Below are 18013 nucleotides of genomic sequence, written 5' to 3' on the forward strand. Positions count from 1 at the left end.
ATTTTCACAGCCTACAAGAATTTGCTCAGTCCCTTGAAATCTCGTTTATTGAAATGACAATCGTTTTGATGAAGCAGATCTACTCTTTGTCAATTCTTTACACATTTACATTGCATGGGAAATTTTGCATCCTCCTCTTTAGTACCAGTCTTGTGCGCAGATAAGTAACACAATTGAGGAGCCAGAAGGCTTGACAATAGTAAATGAATTGGATAACGGGAAGAGGCTGAGCAGAGCCTTGTTTGAAAGAACTATTGTGAATGTGTCCATAATTTCATTTCAGCTTCAGCAGTAAATTCTTAATTATGTTTTGCAGGATATGAACGATTTCTCCCCAGTATTTAGCAAACCTCTGTACAGGGGCATGGTTGCTCCTGATGCAATCAAGGGCACGGTTATAACAACGGTTGAAGCTGAGGATCTGGACCCTCCGGTAAGGGAAGAAAAAATCTTTTTCTTAATACCCTGCACCCAGGAGAGATTTCTTTAAAAGCCAAATAAGTGGCCTTAATCCTCTGAACAACATAAGTGATTACTATGATTTATTTTTATTTATTTAACCCAGCAGTAGCTCCTATGCATTTTTATGCCAGCCTATCCTCTGGCTTGAGCACTTCAATTATTGTTCTCAAGATGGATAAAATCACAACGCAGAGTTCTTTTTACTCTCCCCAGCTCCCCAATGCCTCCTCCCTCCCCACTCCACTTTCTTTTCTTATGGAACAATTTATATGTGAAATCCTTATCAGGGTTTAGTGTGTTGATGATAAACAGGAAAAAGCAAGGGGTGGGCCTGCATTTGCAACAGCTTTGTGGCTCCTACAGAAAACAAAGCAAAACTTTTGAAGGGCTGTTCAAAAGTCTTCAAGCATGAAAAGTGTTGTGTGAGAGTGAAGAAATAAAAAACCACATTAAAAAATCCTTTTGTTAATATATTGTAAGAATATAGCAGCACAGATTTGTTGGAATCAGCTTTCCCAGCAGCATCTGGGTTTCAGTCTGGCATTTGATTGACATAGTTGTATTATATCCTATGGGTAAACTCTGATTTGTTTGTCAAAGCACCGATCTTAGAATCATAGAATTGCAGAGCCAGAAGGGGTCATGAGGGTTATCTGCAATGCAGGAATTTTTTTGCCCAGTGTAGGACTCAAACCAATGACCATGAGATCAAGAGTCTCATGCTCTACTGACTCAGCTATCTCACATTCTAGGGAGCCTAAAGGGAAAAGCTCAATAGTTATCAGACTGGTCAACATTCCCAGGGAATATGCATGTTTTCCCAGTCTGTTGCTAGTGGGAACATGACAGTCCCATACAGTGCGACTCTTCATGGACCAGAGCACACCAGGCACTGCTGTCTTCCACTGCCTCCCGCAGCTTGGTCAAACTCATGTTCCTACTCATATTGAAATACTGCCCCTCAATGAGGCCAAACTTAGACTCACAAAATGTTTGGGGGTATGTGTACCTCTGCATCCCCCCAGAAAAAAACAGCACTGGTCCCATGTTCTTGGTTCAAAACAGTAAATTTTCCCTACTGGTCAGAATCTAGTAGCTTTCTGCTAGTTGATCGTATCTCTTCAGTCTTCAAACTATGGATAGTGACCACAACATTATTCCAGTTTTCAGAAGGTACAGACAAAGAGATTTCAGGTGGGGGATAAGGTTCATGGAAAGAGTCAAGGCCCTGTTCTTGAATATATTCAATACGTACTACATTTGTGGTTGCTCTCTCTCTCTCTCTCTCTCTCTCCCTCCCTCCCTCCCTCCCTCCCTCCCTCCCTCCCACACACCCACACCAAATGGTTGAAAATGTTGGCAGAGGGTGGGAAAGAGAGACTCCCCTCTAATTTCCCTAAACATTTTGTTACTAAAGCCAGCAGATAATGCTGTTTTTAAAAGGGATGAGTGTTTTGGGGTTTTGTAGCACTAGCTTTTTCTTTTCTTTTCTTTTCTTTCCTTTCCTTTCCTTTCCTTTTCTTTCTTTCTTTCTTTCTTTCTTTCTTTCTTTCTTTCTTCTTCTTCCTTTTTTTTGGATTCAAGGGATTTTCTGAGATCTAATCCATAGAGGAATGGAACTTTATCCCATCACAGGAGCCTGTTTGTAGAAGGGCTCTGTGTGATCAACACCATGTTTAATGTAGGTATTAGGATACAGCAGTGATTTACCGTATCTTGACTGGCATTTCTGTATTTCTCTTGACTAGCATTTCTGTACAGGGACCGCGAGAAGGGCTACTGTGGCAGTAAGGTAAAAGAAGCCACAAAACAGTTGTGAAAATGTTAATTTTCCTCTTTGCTGAAATCCTAGCTTTTGGCAGAGGGTTGTGGACATCTTCAGCATTCCATTGAAGACTAAATCGAACCTCTCTTTAAATGGGCTTTAGAGCTGGCAGTTGGAAGAAGCCATTTATGCTATCTAGTAATTTTTCGTTGGCAGAGTGCCTTGAGCTGATATTTGTCCCATCAGTTTGAGAATAAGTGAACTTGCCCATTATTATTGTGCTTGTCCCTCCTGTATCTTCTCTACCTCCCTTCACATTAAATTCTAGCATAGCCAGAGTGGCATTTTTTATTGTCTTTAGAGGAAGACTGTGTGGGGTTTTTTTTGGGGGGGGGAGTGCTTATTTACTGCAGAGAGCATAATGCCACTGAAGGACACCAAGTAATTGTAGGCAATCTTATCAAAACCTGCTAAGCTTCAAAATAGTCATTCAATAGCAGTCTATTAGCAGGGGGTGAAATAGGGCCATTAGGACAACCAGGGAGAGCATATATAATTTTCTAGCTTTATTTATAAGTAAATAAGCCTGGAAATGAGGTGTTAAGAGAGCCTCCTAGATACTTTATTTACACATTCCTGCTGGCAAAGCAGCAAAAATACTTTCCCTTTTCACTTTTTCATACCATATTGATGAGTACGATTTTGGAGACTGCAATGAAACACAAATGATAAAGATCAGATAGTTTCCTCAATTATAGCTATAGAGCAAGGGTTAGGAACTTCTAGCCCATGAGCCTGGGATAGGTCCCAGGAAGGCCCATAACTACTTCTCATGTTCCAGATATCAGGTGTGGGGCAGGTAATGATGTAACTACAAAGGAAGAATTGGGAACTTAAAGTGGGCATCTAATTGTTCCTTTCCTTGCTGTTAGCAGTAACAGCACCGGGAAAATATTTGGCAGGTACCACAGAAGGAGCAAATCATATTTATAGGTGGTTGAGAAACTAACAGCTCAAAATCCAGTATTACAATATAAGCCACGCTAAAAATTAAAAGTTAATGATCTTGTAAAAACTGCAATAAGAAGTGCAAAAGCCAAGTAGTCAGAAACAAGCTTAAAAAGGACGCTGATCAAATTCATTTATAATCTAGATAATTAAAACCAAAGTAGCAGGCAAAGTACATTTAATATGTAGGAATAAACTTTCGTAAGTGCTTGGTCATCTAGTGAGGCAATTAGGAACATCTCAAGGCAAAAAGTTTCCAAACCTACACCACTCACCAAAAACAAATTTCATACTCATTCCCAGTAAGAGAGAGAGACCACCCCGTCTGAGGTCTAAAGGAGAGTCTGAAGTTATTCCCACATGTTTAAAATACCCTGGCCCTTGCTTTTGCTGTCCACCTAAAGCAGTGACACCCAAATGAAACTGAGACATTCACACGTCAGAAAGAAAGAAAGAAAGAAAGAAAGAAAGAAAGAAAGAAAGAAAGAAAGAAAGAAAGAAAGAAAGAAGCATGCATTTCTGATGTGGATTTCCAGTTTTCAGTTGTGATTTGCAGGGAGTCTTCATCAGGAAGGCTCCTTCCCCAACATCCTATTCTCTCATGCATGGGTCTACCCCTCTCTTACATTGTTGCTGTCAACCATGGTTTAGCAATACATTTGCACTGACACTAGACCCCTGAACCAATATTTGTGAACCCGCTTCAAACCCTTATTGTGAACTCCATTTTTTTTTAAAGTGTTGCTTAGATTTGACAAGGTGCAGATGTAATGCTAATCTATGGTTTAAGTCTGACTAGTTAAGGGAAAGGGCATTTGTGCAGCGTAGCGTAGGTTCTTTGGGTCAATTCCTCATTTACAAACCAGTGCTTTGAACTGAGCTACCATTATGTCTGTGCTGGGCTGCTCACTGTTCCATAGACACTATAGTTTGGGGTGGGGGTGGGGGGAGTGTATGGATACAATTCTTTTTGTGAGACAGTAACCACACATTTTTATTGTAATGCTTGTGGCATTTCCATTTTTAATGCTTTGGGAATTGAAGCTTTGAAGCCCCAATCCTTTGTGTTTATGCAAGGAAGTAAATCCTATGGAGTTCAATGGAGGCAATTGCCATTTAAGAACACATAACACATAATATAAAGATTCTTAATCTGGCAGCACTCCCCCCTTCAAAGCATTTGTGGAGGATGATAGTGGTAGCCTTTTTTATGTGCTACAACACATCAAGTCAATGCATAGCTTATGTCTTTTCCTTAGCATAGGATATAACACTTCTCCCAGTATAAATGTGCTCCAACCCAGGGTTTCAAAATGTTTGATGTTCACAACAGAAGCAAGCATGCTTTCTGAATGACTTGAAGCAACCTAAGCAGATGATGAATGTGACAGATAATGAAAGCAAGTTTATTAAAATAAAATAAAAAACCCATGTTTAATCTTCCTTTGATGATCTTTGTCAATCAGTTGCAACTTTGCCAATAACTATAATATCCTGGTGTTGTTGTTTTCTAAAATGATGGGGGGAAAGTAGCTTTCTCAGAAATAATGATCTCATGCCAGCTTTATGAATTCAATAACTAATTACCTAATGTGCTGATGCTTAATGATAATTGTAGGTTTTAGTCATTGGAACAGAGTGTGATTGTTGCTATTCTGAACCACATTATCTGGGTTTGAGTAATTTCTTGCTAATTATATTTTGTAAAAACATTATTAAATCAGGTTTCCGCCTGACATTAAGAGTATAACTATCTTAGTGCCTTCTGATCTCATTGGAATACCTTATGTTTGAAATGATCTAAAAATTACCTATTTTTATATATGATTTCTTGAATTATGGTACATTAGAAGCCCTTTTTAGGTGTTCACAAAATGTCCATGTGCTCACCCTACCCTCAGTGTGCCTGTGTATTCTGGTTCCACCCCATCTCTCCTGACATGCAAAAGTATGCAGTAAAATTTTAACTACTAAGGAATAGCCAGTGGTTGAGCACCCAGCATGCATGCAGTGGGTCCGAGGTTCAGTCCCTGATATATCCAGGCAAAGCTGGGAGAGACCACTTCCTGAAACCCTGGTTAGCTGCTGCCATTCAGTGTAGACAATTCTGAACTAGATGGGCCAGTGGTCCGACTCCTAAGGCAGCTTCCTAAGTTTTCTCTGACCTTCATATTCAATGCACAAAGACAAGAAGTAGCAGCAGTAGAGAACAGATGTCCTCTTTGGAATGCCCTGTAGGAAGCCATCATGTGCCTTCTATCGAAATGTTGTATCATTTCTGCATCCTGAGCTAGAGCCTGCAAAATGTCAATCAGACCCGTCTTCCAAATACTTTTGTGGGTTGCAATTCACCACAAGGAACTGATTAGAGTTCTGAAGGCTCATCACATTAACTCTGGAGTAGTTAGAAAAGAGAATTATGAGACACTGCATTACCTTTGTAAACCAAGAAAATCCTCAATAAAAAAATTAAAAAAGAAAAGAGAACAAGTTGCTTTCCATGTCTCCTAATCTGTCTCTTTTCTCTTCTACATATGCGGCAGAATTTCAATATATGGAATTACTGCCATTGCCTTTCTCAATATGCGGAATGGAAAGTCATATATAGTTTGATTTCAGAGCCTCCTGTTAAGCAGCATTGGATGGTAGTTCTCTTTCCCCTTCCTGGAAATGGCATGTTCAGGATGTAATTTATTTTCTTCTGAGGCTGCAGTATCACCGACAAGGTTTGATATAGTGAACTTTAGCATGTAAGTCTAGAAGAAAACATAGTGCAGTGATTTAGTTTACCTTGTCTGTGATGCAGAATTCAGGCAGCCAATTTGCAGAAGGCTTATATGAATCAGCCCTATAATAAGCCAACTTGCAGAAGCCAAGTCAAGTGGGAAGACTTTGTGAATAGTCATCATACCTCATTATGGCATATAGGAGCCATCTCATTTTTATTTCATTTTTTACTAAATATTTTCTTGATTTACAAAGATATGTGCAATGTATCTCGTAACATTTTTACAAATCAGTTTCATTTGGGAAGAAAAGGGGGAAAGAGGTAAAGGGGGGAGAGATGGATGGGGTCGGGTGATGATGTTTCTATTTTACTTAATATATGTAGGGTTTGTTGTCAGCATTGCTTGTCTAGGTTCTCTGTTGTTTATTTGTGTTCCTTTGGTGGCGAGAGGAGCCATCTCATGAAGCAGAATCTCTTCTCCATGAAATAGAACAGCACAGCTAAATTTGTACTCTCTGTGGCCAGTGTTCTTTTGATGTTTTTGTTATATATATATATATAAAGCTCAACAACAATAAACAAGGTCTCCATAACAGAAGGAAATTGCTCAAGTAAAATTTACATTAATTGATCTGCCTAGTATTGCCTCTGTCCACTACTGGCATAAGGTCCTCAGAACGTTGCCCAGAAGGTAAATTGAAACCACTGAAAAGCAAATGGTACAACCACGCACAAAGACAGCACATATGTGTTGCATAGCTTGCATATATAGTTGCTTCAGCAGCTTCTGTCTCTAGGACATGTTTATGAACTTACAGTAATTAACATCCACACCTAAAAATGCATGTAATCAGTTTGGTATTCTGATTTACAGGAGATGGCATGGGGGGACTCTGCAAAATAGTTAAACATTTGTCTTTCAATTAGCTCCTCTTGCTACTAATAATTTTAGTACCGTATGTGTGAGGGACGAGGGATACAGGGAAGTCCCTCCCATCTTAAGTTCCAGCCCATCCCCAAGCGCGGGAGAGAGTAAGGAGAGCTCTGCCTCCAGCGGAGAGTCAGGAAGTGGTGTCCGAGGCTCAGGCAAGGTTGTGGAGCCCAGGCTGCAGGTGGGACAGGAAGTAGGACGCACAGGGGGGAGGCCAATTCCCCCAACTCCCGAATTGCGACGCAAACGTAGGGGGAAGAGGTTGGGTCTGCCAAAGCTGTGGTGCTGGAAGAAAACGCGCCAATCGCCATTCGGGAGTTCAGACACCTCACCTTAAGGATGCATTTTTACTGCTCTGAACACTGTAAATAATCAGCACTTAATAAAAACCTTAAAAGACCATGCTGGAGTCGTTACTCTAGAGTAGCCATACCAGGCCCTCTGACAGCAACTCCCGAATCTTTTTTTTGGCTACTTTGGAGTGCAGCGATGAGCGCTCAAGAGGCTGAGCATTGGAGGCTGGAGGCCGAAGCAGCGAAGCAGGAGCTGCAGAACCTCACAGCGCACGCACAGCAGCAATTGCATGCCGCTCAGGAGGAAGCGTGAGGGGCGCAGGAGGAGCTGAACAAGCTGGTGGACCAGGTGAGGACAAAAGAGGAGACTGAGAAACAGCTAAGGGTGATGGTTTTGGACCTACAGAAGAAGTTGGAAGAGGAGAAAGCCGCTAGAGGTGGGGGGGGTGCCCCAGCCGCAGCTAGTCCAAGTGAGAAGGGGACAGAGCCTAGTCACCAAGTTTAGCGGCGACCCTAGGGAGTACCTAGGATTCGAGACAGAAATAAATTATGCGCTGGAATTGCATGCAGCAGAATTCCCAGATGACGCGCACAGAGTCTCCTTTATCATAGAGCATTTGACGGGGGCCGCCCGAGAATGGGTAAGACCGCTCATCGCGCAAAAAAATCCTTGCATGAAGAACGCAAAATTATTTCTAGAAGCTTTAAAAATAATGTACGCTAGTGACAGTGAAATGGAGGCCACTAAAGAGGAGCTTCATAACTTAACACAAGGAAAATCGACAGTTAGGGACTACTGGGCGAGATTCACCATGCTGGTGCACAAACTGGGGTGGGATCTGCAAAGTGAGCCAGTGAAATCAGCCTTCTACATGGGTTTGCACGCAGACGTTAAGGATGAGCTGGCAAGAGGTCCCAAACCGCGAACTATGGATGAGTTAAGCAAAGCGGCGCTAGCGGTGGGGGGTGAGACAGGAATCCAGATGGAATGACAAACAAGCGACGCGCGCAGCTAAACCTTGGTTCCCACGCTCCCAGGACAGACCACATCACCAAACCCCACCCCAGGACCCGCCCCCACACCCGCCCAGGCCAAGCCCAGAGCCGGAACCGATGGAGATCGGAGGAGCGCGCGCGCGCGGGCTTTTCAAACCCCGGCGGCGCCAAGACGCAAGGAGGGAAGAGGCGGGAATTGCTTTCTCTGCAACTCCCCCAGGCATCGCGTCAGAGACTGCCCTCATCGCAGAGAGTGGCAAGGAAAGGCGGGAACGGTTGTACCTTCCCCAGCTGACGCAGCACCACAGCAGGGAAACGAGACAGCCTGGCTGCAGGAGACAAGGGGGAGCGGCCAGGCACAGTCAGCAGACAACAGCCCCCGCCCGCCCACCCGCACAGAGAGGAGCACAGCCAGCCCACCCCTCCCAGAGCAGGAGTGGTTCTAGAAGTCACGCTCACGCTCCCAAATGGCTATCCCCTGACAGTCCTCGCCTTAATTGACAGTGGTGCCTCAGCCAACTTCTTCTCGAGAAACTTTGCGGAAGAGCACCAGATCCAACTTCTGCAGCTGGATTTTCCCCTGCACGTGGCCACCATTGACGGCAGAGAGCTGCTGGGAGGGGCCATCACGCATCAACCCCCCCCCATGAGAATGACGGTGGGAAGGCACTCAGAGACACTGGCTTTCAACGTCACAACCATCTCAGACCCCCCCATCGTCTTGGGCATGAGCTGGCTGACGCGCCACGACCCCTCCATAAGTTGGCACCAGAGATGCATCACTTTTGGATCGGACTTTTGTCTGGAACATTGCATGCAGCACCAACCAGGGGAGGGGCCTCCGATAGCCACGGTGGCCACCATGCACGTCAAGGGGGGTGAGGCAATACCCAAGCCGTACTGGGACCTGCAGGAGGTCTTCAGCGAAGCGGAGTCCGACCACCTACCCCCACACAGGCCTTTTGACTGCCAGATCAACCTGGTGCCAGGGGCAACTATACCCCCAGCCAAGCTATACGCCATGTCAGATCAGGAACTGGAGGATCTGCGCGCTTTCATCGACAAGAACCTCAAGCGGGGGTTCATCAGAGAAAGCAAGGCAGCAGGGGGCAGCCCGGTCTTCTGGGTGGACAAGAAAGACACGCAACAGCGCCGTCTGGTGGTGGATTTTAGACGGCTGAATTCGGTGACAGAGCCAATGGCTTTCCCCATGCCCAGAGTGGATGATCTCCTGACAGCGGCACGCAGGGGCAAGATCTTCACCAAGCTCGACCTAAGAGGGGCGTACAACTTGATTAGGATCCGGGAGGGTGATGAATGGAAAACCACGATGTTCACGCCTCTGGGCTCTTTTGAATATCTGGTGATGCCCTTCGGGTTGCAAGGGGGCTCAGCATGCTTCCAGGCCTTCATGCACCACGTCCTGGGGTCCCTCCTCTTCAAGAACTGCTTGGTCTTTCTGGATGACATCCTTATCTACTCCAATGACCCAGTGCAGCATGTGAAGGATGTCAGGGAGGTGTTGCAGCGCCTGAAGGACAACCACCTGTATGTGAAGCTGGAGAAGTGCAAGTTTCACACCAAAGAAGTGGACTTCCTAGGCTACAAGCTGTCAGACAAGGGGCTGGCGATGGACAAGGACAAGGTTTGGTTATCCTCGGAAGGTCTTCCCACCAGGGGGCGATGCAAGAAGTTAGCACCCAGGAGGCTGGGCCCCTTCACGGTCACGCAACAGGTCAACCCGGTAGCCTTCAGGCTAGCACTGCCGGAGGACATGAGAGTGCACCCAGTGTTTCATAGATCGCTGCTGTCGCCGTACAGGGAAAGTACCAGGTTCAGGGACAGCGATCAGCCTCCAGAGGGAGGGGGGGAGACGGGAGACGCCCGACAGCTCAATGAGGCAACTGAGATTTTAGACTCAAGGAGAGGGGTGAGAGGACTGGAGTACCTGATAGCATGGGAGGACACTCCGCCGTCCCACAATGAGTGGATACCGGCCACAGAAGTACCTGAGGAATTTTTAGTGGAAGAGTTCCACGCCCTGTTCCCCCACAGGCCCAAGCCCTGGCACATGGAAAGGGAGGGAGAGGGGGAGGGGCAGGAGGAAGGGATAGCAGGCAGCAGCTCTCCATGGAGATGGGAAGCGGAATTTGAGGACACGGAAGAAGAGGTGTGGGTTTCACCGAGGTCAACGACGTCAGAGGCAGGAGAGGACTGGCAGAACATTTTTACTCCCACCAGCTCTGACGCCACTGACTTCTTGGGATTCCCGTCTTCTCAGGGGGAAGGAGAAAGATCGCAGGATTGGGGGGAAATTTTTACACCCACAGGCTCGGATGCCACAGACTTCTTGGGGTTTCACTCGTCCCCAGCAAGCGGAGAGCCACTAGGAAGGGGGGGAGAGGAGCCTGGGAGGGGGATGGATGTGAGGGACGAGGGATACAGGGAAGTCCCTCCCATCTTAAGTTCCAGCCCATCCCCAAGCGCGGGAGAGAGTAAGGAGAGCTCTGCCTCCAGCGGAGAGTCAGGAAGTGGTGTCCGAGGCTCAGGCAAGGTTGTGGAGCCCAGGCTGCAGGTGGGACAGGAAGTAGGATGCACAGGGGGGAGGCCAATTCCCCCAACTCCCGAATTGCGACGCAAACGTAGGGGGAAGAGGTTGGGTCTGCCAAAGCTGTGGTGCTGGAAGAAAACGCGCCAATCGCCATTCGGGAGTTCAGACACCTCACCTTAAGGATGCATTTTTACTGCTCTGAACACTGTAAATAATCAGCACTTAATAAAAACCTTAAAAGACCATGCTGGAGTCGTTACTCTAGAGTAGCCATACCAGGCCCTCTGACAGTATGTTTTTGACGGTGTGTGCAGAATTAATCAAATCCCGGGGCTTTACGCTTCTGATGGGACACTAATTCCAATCTGCTTCTCTGGAGATTTTTTGATGACAGCAAAAAAATTCCCTGGTGGCTGCAGTTTCTGACTGACCTCGAAGCATCTGGCATCTCACATGGTGACAAGAGAATGTGATGTCAGGAATGGCGTGTTACGTTTTCGTGAGGACAGGATATGACAGTGATGAGGTAGCACATGCTATAATAGCTATTCCTGTGAGGATTTTGTAAATAATAAGATGAAAAGGGATACAAAAAAAACCACCCTCTCAACACTAATTTTCCATATGGAATGTAAGAAGCATGTCTGGGGCCCATAAGCACCAGTGCTGCTAAATAAACAACTCTAAAACTGAAGCATTTGTATAAAAATCCGGTTCTAGATGTGACTGAGGACAAAATACCACCTTTCACAGAACCATTCATCCGCCATGAACTTGTGGGGCTTCCAGGGAGACAGAGAGAAATTTCCTAAAATTTGCCAGGGGAGTGCGGTTTGCGATGTACCGTGTAGGTCAGGGGTTCCCAAACTGTGATCTGCGAGTCTCATAGACCACCTCTGTGAGCTTCATACAGGTGGTCTACAAGGTGTCTCTAAAAATGCAATTAAGAATCATACAGTATCTCTAGCGTCTACAATGGCTACAACAGGCCAAAAAAAATCATTAAGTGGTCCACCCAGAACCTAAAGCACTTTTCAAGTGATCCGTGGGTTGGTGGGGGAGTTTGGGAACGACTGGTGGAGATATAATGCAAGAGAGGGTTCCTGTCATTCTTTGAAAAAGGGTTTCTGCCATGCACCAGTGAACTGCTATAAGCAGGAGCAACCTGGTGGCTTTCCACACTGAGGATAACCCAGTGGGAACAACACTGTACCATGGCATAGCATTAATAAAAAAAAAGTTTTGTGTCCCAACTCACCTGTGATTGTTCTACAAATATTGGATCTGCATATGACTTAAAACTTTTTCCAGGCCCTTCCAGTTTGCCAGCTTTATGGTACCCATTCCCTATAGATCCCATATCTGGCTAAATGGTTGTGTATTCTCCAAATGTGTACTTCAGCATTCTCTGTTATGGCACAAAGGGGGCACATTCCCCTGATTGCTTGCTGAAAAATGGCTTGGACTTGTCCCTCCCAATCCCCTTTCTCTGTTTCACCTCCAGGGTGTGAATTAATGCCTGTGTTGTATTGGGAGGTCGGATATAAAGCACCCTGAAATCAAAACAGGGATGAAGAGTCTGTGACCTTGTTGGACTACAACCCCCATAATCCCTGGTCATGGGCTGTGCTGGCTTTGGCTGATGGAAGTCCAGCAGCATCTTGAGAGCTATAGGTTCTCTGTCCCTTAAATGAAGCAATAAATAAATCAGTGAATTGGCTGGTTGGTTGGTGGTCATGCTCTCATGATTCACTTCCAAAATTCATGATCAGTTTTGCAAAAGAAACAAAAGGTTGTCTTATTACCTAAATGCAACCAGATTCCATTTAAATGTCTACATCTTTCTTAATAACACAAAACATCAAATACCAATTTTCACTGACGTTTTCATTAACATGATTGGTTGCCACAAGCTGCGTTTACTAATATGATGCAAAATAGTTTTGTTGTTATTGATCACATATTCATTGATGCTTGCCATCTCATAACCATCAATAAGTATAACAATGAATTTACTCACAGGGAAAACAGCACAGGGATAATAAAGATTGAAAACAACTAAACCAGTTGCTTACTCACAAAGGGAAAAGTAGAAAATTGCATCAGTAAAGATTTTGCTTCACGATCCAACTGACACCTCAGCTGAATAACACAAACACTGGCCCCACAAGAGACCAGGGCCCTGCGGGATTTGACATCTTTCCGCAGGGCCTGCAAGATGGAGCTGTTCCGCACCAGGCCTTTGGTCAGGTTTCAATCTGACTCCCCTTTCCCCCATAAATGGTACATTCAAGTTAAGAATTATGAATATAATGAGATACATTAACTACAGGTGTAGCATAATTTCAGACTTAAAAAGCTCTTTTGTTAGGAGCGGAATATTCCAAAATGAATGCAGGACTGAAAGTGTCATTCAGTTCTAGTACCTGAAGCCTTGATAATTTTTGACAAGGTGACTTTCCCCCATGATTTTTTAGTTGGAAATGGGTCTCCAAAGTAACATCCCTTTGTTGTGAGATCAATAACCAATGTGTTAAATGCCTTTTTCCCCGCTGTGGTCCTGGCTCTTTCCTGTCAGTGGGCAGGTTGCTGTCGATCCCGTAGTTTTGACTCTTTGTTTTTTAAAAATGTCAACATAATCATATTGGGTTGTATTTTAACATTTAAGTCTTCTTTTCCAGCCCATGCTGTATACAATAACAACTGTGTGTTTTTCTTATAGGGGACACCAGCAAGTTGGGTGAGGTATAAAGTGGATGTAGTCCAGTTCCCTTACAGTGCAAGTATCTTTGACGTCGAAGAAGATTCTGGACGTGTGGTTACTCGTGTGAACCTTAATGAAGAGCCCAGTACATTATTTAAGGTAATAACATCCACATATGCACTGTAATATGTTTTTGCACTGGAGTGGCTATCCCCCAGCCTGAGGGCTCCATCATACTACCTAGCTTTTTTTTTTCCTGGTCCTCCACAACCCCACAGAATAACTGCAAAAAGAAAGAAAAATTAAATCACTAGGGATGAGCAAGCACAGATTCTGCTGCAGTGTCTCCAAGCTGCTCAGTTTGAAACAATCTCCAATTAAATCAGAGGAATCTACACTCAGGCAAATATGTATAAAATGGGGGAGGGGTGCCTCCAGTTCTTCTTCTTCTTTTTTTTTTACTTTTCCTTGTTTTTGGAGCTTTGTACTGACAGTTGCTGGTTGAGGAGATCCATTAAGTTAATTAATGTTTGCAACTCAGTTTGTATTTGTCTGTTAGGATTTCAGTTGACGCTGCAGCTTTAAAAGCTCAGATTATAATGCATCATTTTACAGAAAATCGAATTCAGTGTAATTTGGGGGATGAGTGTTCTCATATATATATTTTTCCCCTGAAAAAAGTACTGGTTCAAGTTATGATAATTAATTATTCTTCTCTGATATATTGGTTTAAAACAGTTCCTTTTTAATCACACGTTTTCTTAATTGAAAAACATGCCAGCGAGCCCCCAAAAGGTATCTCAATGAGTTTGTGTACTTTAACCCACTCATCTGTCTTCTTGAAAAACACCATCTGCTTGCCATGGTTTTCTAGTTCATTTGCTTGTGTGTGTGTGTGTGTGTGTGAAACTATGACAGAAAGTGAAGTCGCTTCACTTTTTATAAGTGGAAGGAATGGGTTTAATGGGTTTTAGGCATCTTGATACCTCTGCTTCAGGAAAATGTTGCCATGAATAATCCATTAAATTTTTCTGGGACCATCAAAGATTGCAGACGTGTACCATTCAATAATTTAAGTTCCAATCCTAAATATGCTTACTAGGTGGTAAATATCCGCAGGATTGTATGCTTACTAGGGAGTAATAGGCATAGGATTATACTGCACGTTAGTTATAAAATAACATTTTGAGAAGACAGACTAATGTTAAATCTCTTTGTCATTTGCATCTATGTAAAAAACACTAGAAACCAAGTTTTGAGATACAATAATGCCAGTATAATTTACACACATTATCTTGTTATCCTAGTATATTCTGTCTGCAGTGATTCAAATAATTGTGCTCAGGAAGTACTGAATGTAAAATTGAATGCTTTGTTTCAAAAATGTAATAGACTACAACAGATTTTGCATTAGCTTTTTTACACAGAGCTTCCTTGCCCACAAGAGCTTCTCATTCCATGCCAATGAAGACTGCAGATCTGCTGCCTCCATTACAATGAATTGGGTAGCCTATATCCACTATAGTGTATACATGTATATTGTATATGCCATGGTTTTATTCTGTATTTTATGCTGCAAAACACTCTGAGATCTTTGGATGAAGGGCAGTATACAAATTCAGTGAATGAATGAATGAATAATATGCAACCAAGCACACATCTGGAATGGAGCAAAAGCTGTTCATTTCTGGATTCTCCATTTGGAAATTTATGAACTAATATTTTTAAATTTATTTTTCACCCTGAGCTTTCTAGAGTTGTTTTGAGGTTCATACACCTGAGGTGAAAGATCCAACTAACTTTTAGGGAATTGAAAATGTTTTCAGTAAGACTAGTGAAACTTCCCAGGGGACTCCAGCACACCCCTAATTAAACTCCTTCCACTTTTTCTTTTCTTTGTTGCATAATATACTTTAATCTTTCACTGTAGTTCGGAATATTTATAGGATTAAGCTTTAGGATTAAAGAGTTAGAATTGCACTTTGGGTTCCAAACAGGCTTTTAAAAAAAGTTTGGCTTTTCTTTTTTTTGCTACTCGTTTTTTATTTCAATGTTATTTTTGCCTTTAAACAAAAGTAAAATAAAAAAAATTCCTTCAGTAGCACCTTAAAGACCAACTAAGTTTTTATTTTGGTATGAGCTTTCGTGTGCATGCACACTTCTTCAGATGTGAAGATCTGAAGAAGTGTGCATGCACACGAAAGCTCATACCAAAATAAAAACTTAGTTGGTCTTTAAGGTGCTACTGAAGGAATTTTTTTATTTTACTTCGACCCAGACCAACACGGCTACCTACCTGTAACCAAAACAAAAGTAAGTTCATTAAAAAAAATCAAGTGCTGCAGATCTGACAGCAAAAGGAATTCAGAGTGCTGTGCAGTGAGGCAGTCAGCTGAGCACATCATCATCACACCTAAAGTTGGCTAGTCCGTGATGAAGGAATTAAGAGTTTTCTGGAGATCTGCAAAGTTTGTAGCTGGCTACTTTTACCAGAAGCCAAATGGCATGTAATATCACTATGTGTAAGACTGAAATTGATCTTCACTATGTTTGTGTGCTTGATAGCTCGTGGTCATCGCCTATGATGATGGGGATCCTGTGAAGTTCAATACCACCACTGTAGAAATTTCAGTACTGCAACCCTCAGTAATTCCAAGGTTTACCCAGGATGAATACAGGTATAGTATGTGTTCCATTTCTACCATTACGTGTGGGATAATGGTTAGAGTGTTGGACTATGACCTGGGAGATGATGAAGCTCACTGGGCGACCTTGGGCCAGGCACCATCTCATAGCCTAACCACAGGGTTGCTGTGACAGTGAAATGGGGAGGAGGAAAACCATGCATATCACCTTGAAATCCTTGGAAGATAAAGGTGGTATGTAAATGTAAGGAATAAACATTTAAAATATCATTAATATTAGTTAAGGGAAATGTGAGGGGAGGAGAAAGAAACTATTATTTGAACTCTGTCGTTATGTAGACTGTGAAAAGTATAATGTAATCAGGAAGCAAAGTTAGCACCAATAAATAAACAGTGATTTCCTTGTCAGGCTTGTGGATTGTATCCAACTTAAGTCATACAGCAGACTCATTGAAACAAATGAATTTAGCTAACTTAAGCCCACTGGGTTGGCTCTGCATATGGGTCTTGTGCAGTTAGATGTTATACGTTAATGACAACTACCTGAGTCTCGTTCATCTGGCTGGTTTTATTAAATTCAGGCTTCCTCAACCTCAGCTCTCCAGATGTTTTGAGACTACAATTCCCATCATGCCTGACCACTGGTCCTGCTAGCTAGGGATCATGGGAGTTGTAGGCCAAAAACATCTGGAGGGTCGAGGTTGAGGAAGCCTGATTTAATTGGTTGCATTCATTCTTCAGTTCACTGATGGGCAGTTACACAGATATGAAGGTCTTATAATTAGATTATGTACCCTTTTATAAAACATATCTTAATGTATATTTACATACCTGTCTTGAGATACCAGGAATATGGCTCCCCTTAACATATAGAAAGGATAATAGAATCATAGGATTGTAGAGTTGGGAGGGACCTTGAGGATCATATTGTCCAAACCCCTGCAATGCAGGAATATGTAGCTCTCCCATATGGCGATCAAACCTGCAAACTTGGTGTTATTAGCACCATGCTGTAACCAGCTGAGCTATCCAGACATTCCATGACATCAAAGGTCCAACATCTGCTTATGTTGAGACTCCAGGTCCACCTCAGATCTCTTACCACAAAACGAGAGCTGCTGAACTAAAGTGATTGCATTATTCTCTTATTTACCATGAAACCATTCAAAAATGTAATGGCGTTATTTTCATAGCCACTTCATTTATATACCACTTTGCAATGTATGTTATGCTCAAAACATCCAGGATAATTATGCAACAAGAGGGGCAGAATTCTGGGATACTTAATAGGATGTGGATACTTAATAGGATACTTAATAGGATGCAAGCAGAGAAATAAAATGATTTGTTTGTTGATTGAAGCTAAAGCATGTGAGGAGCAGAGTTATGCTAGGTTGCAGGGAATTATAAGAAAGATCCCTACTGTGCTGTATTGTTAATTCTGGATATAGCTACTTTTCCATTGATCCATTTTTCATATACCTGCATGGCTTGTATGGCATTGGACACTTATTTGCCTGTGATTCTAGCTATGTGAATCACAGGCAAATAAGTTGCACAATTTACACAGGGACTGGTAGGCATGGTCACCTCAGCAGGCTATGTACAGCATTTGGATAATTGGGTGCTTTAACAAAGAGGATGAGTTCATTAAATGATGTGCTCTGCTGCTTATGGATTCATTCAGAATTTGACAATGGCATGTTTTTAGCATCGCTGTCACTGTAATATGTACGTGTGCAAAATTAATTTGAAGTTAAGAAAAAGGAATCTTTCTGGAAAAAGGGAGCGCAGAAGTCCTAACTCTTTCTAGCATTATAAAATGTGTAAAGGCCAAATGTGAAATTAAACCTAAAGCAGAAATGGTTAAATTAATATCTGGGGTGTGTGTGGGTGGGTGTTGAGAAATGGCATCCTCTTGTGATTAATT

General features: G+C 43.1%; 1 protein-coding gene across 4 annotated transcripts in view; it reads left to right on the forward strand.

Annotated features, from left to right (window-relative positions):
• PCDH15 (protocadherin related 15) overlaps nt 1-18013 on the forward strand; it is a 620078-nt gene that overhangs the window by 506059 nt on the left and 96006 nt on the right. For all 4 annotated transcript variants that reach the window (XM_035137532.3, XM_035137542.3, XM_035137541.3 and 1 more), the window contains 3 exons: nt 317-433; nt 13457-13597; nt 16004-16116. In XM_035137532.3, the coding sequence (XP_034993423.1) occupies nt 317-433; nt 13457-13597; nt 16004-16116 (371 nt within the window). The remainder of the gene's footprint in view (nt 1-316; nt 434-13456; nt 13598-16003; nt 16117-18013) is intronic.

The sequence above is a fragment of the Zootoca vivipara genome, chromosome 5 (assembly GCF_965207765.1).
Source record: "Zootoca vivipara chromosome 5, rZooViv2.hap1.1, whole genome shotgun sequence".
NCBI classification, from domain to species: domain Eukaryota; kingdom Metazoa; phylum Chordata; class Lepidosauria; order Squamata; family Lacertidae; genus Zootoca; species Zootoca vivipara.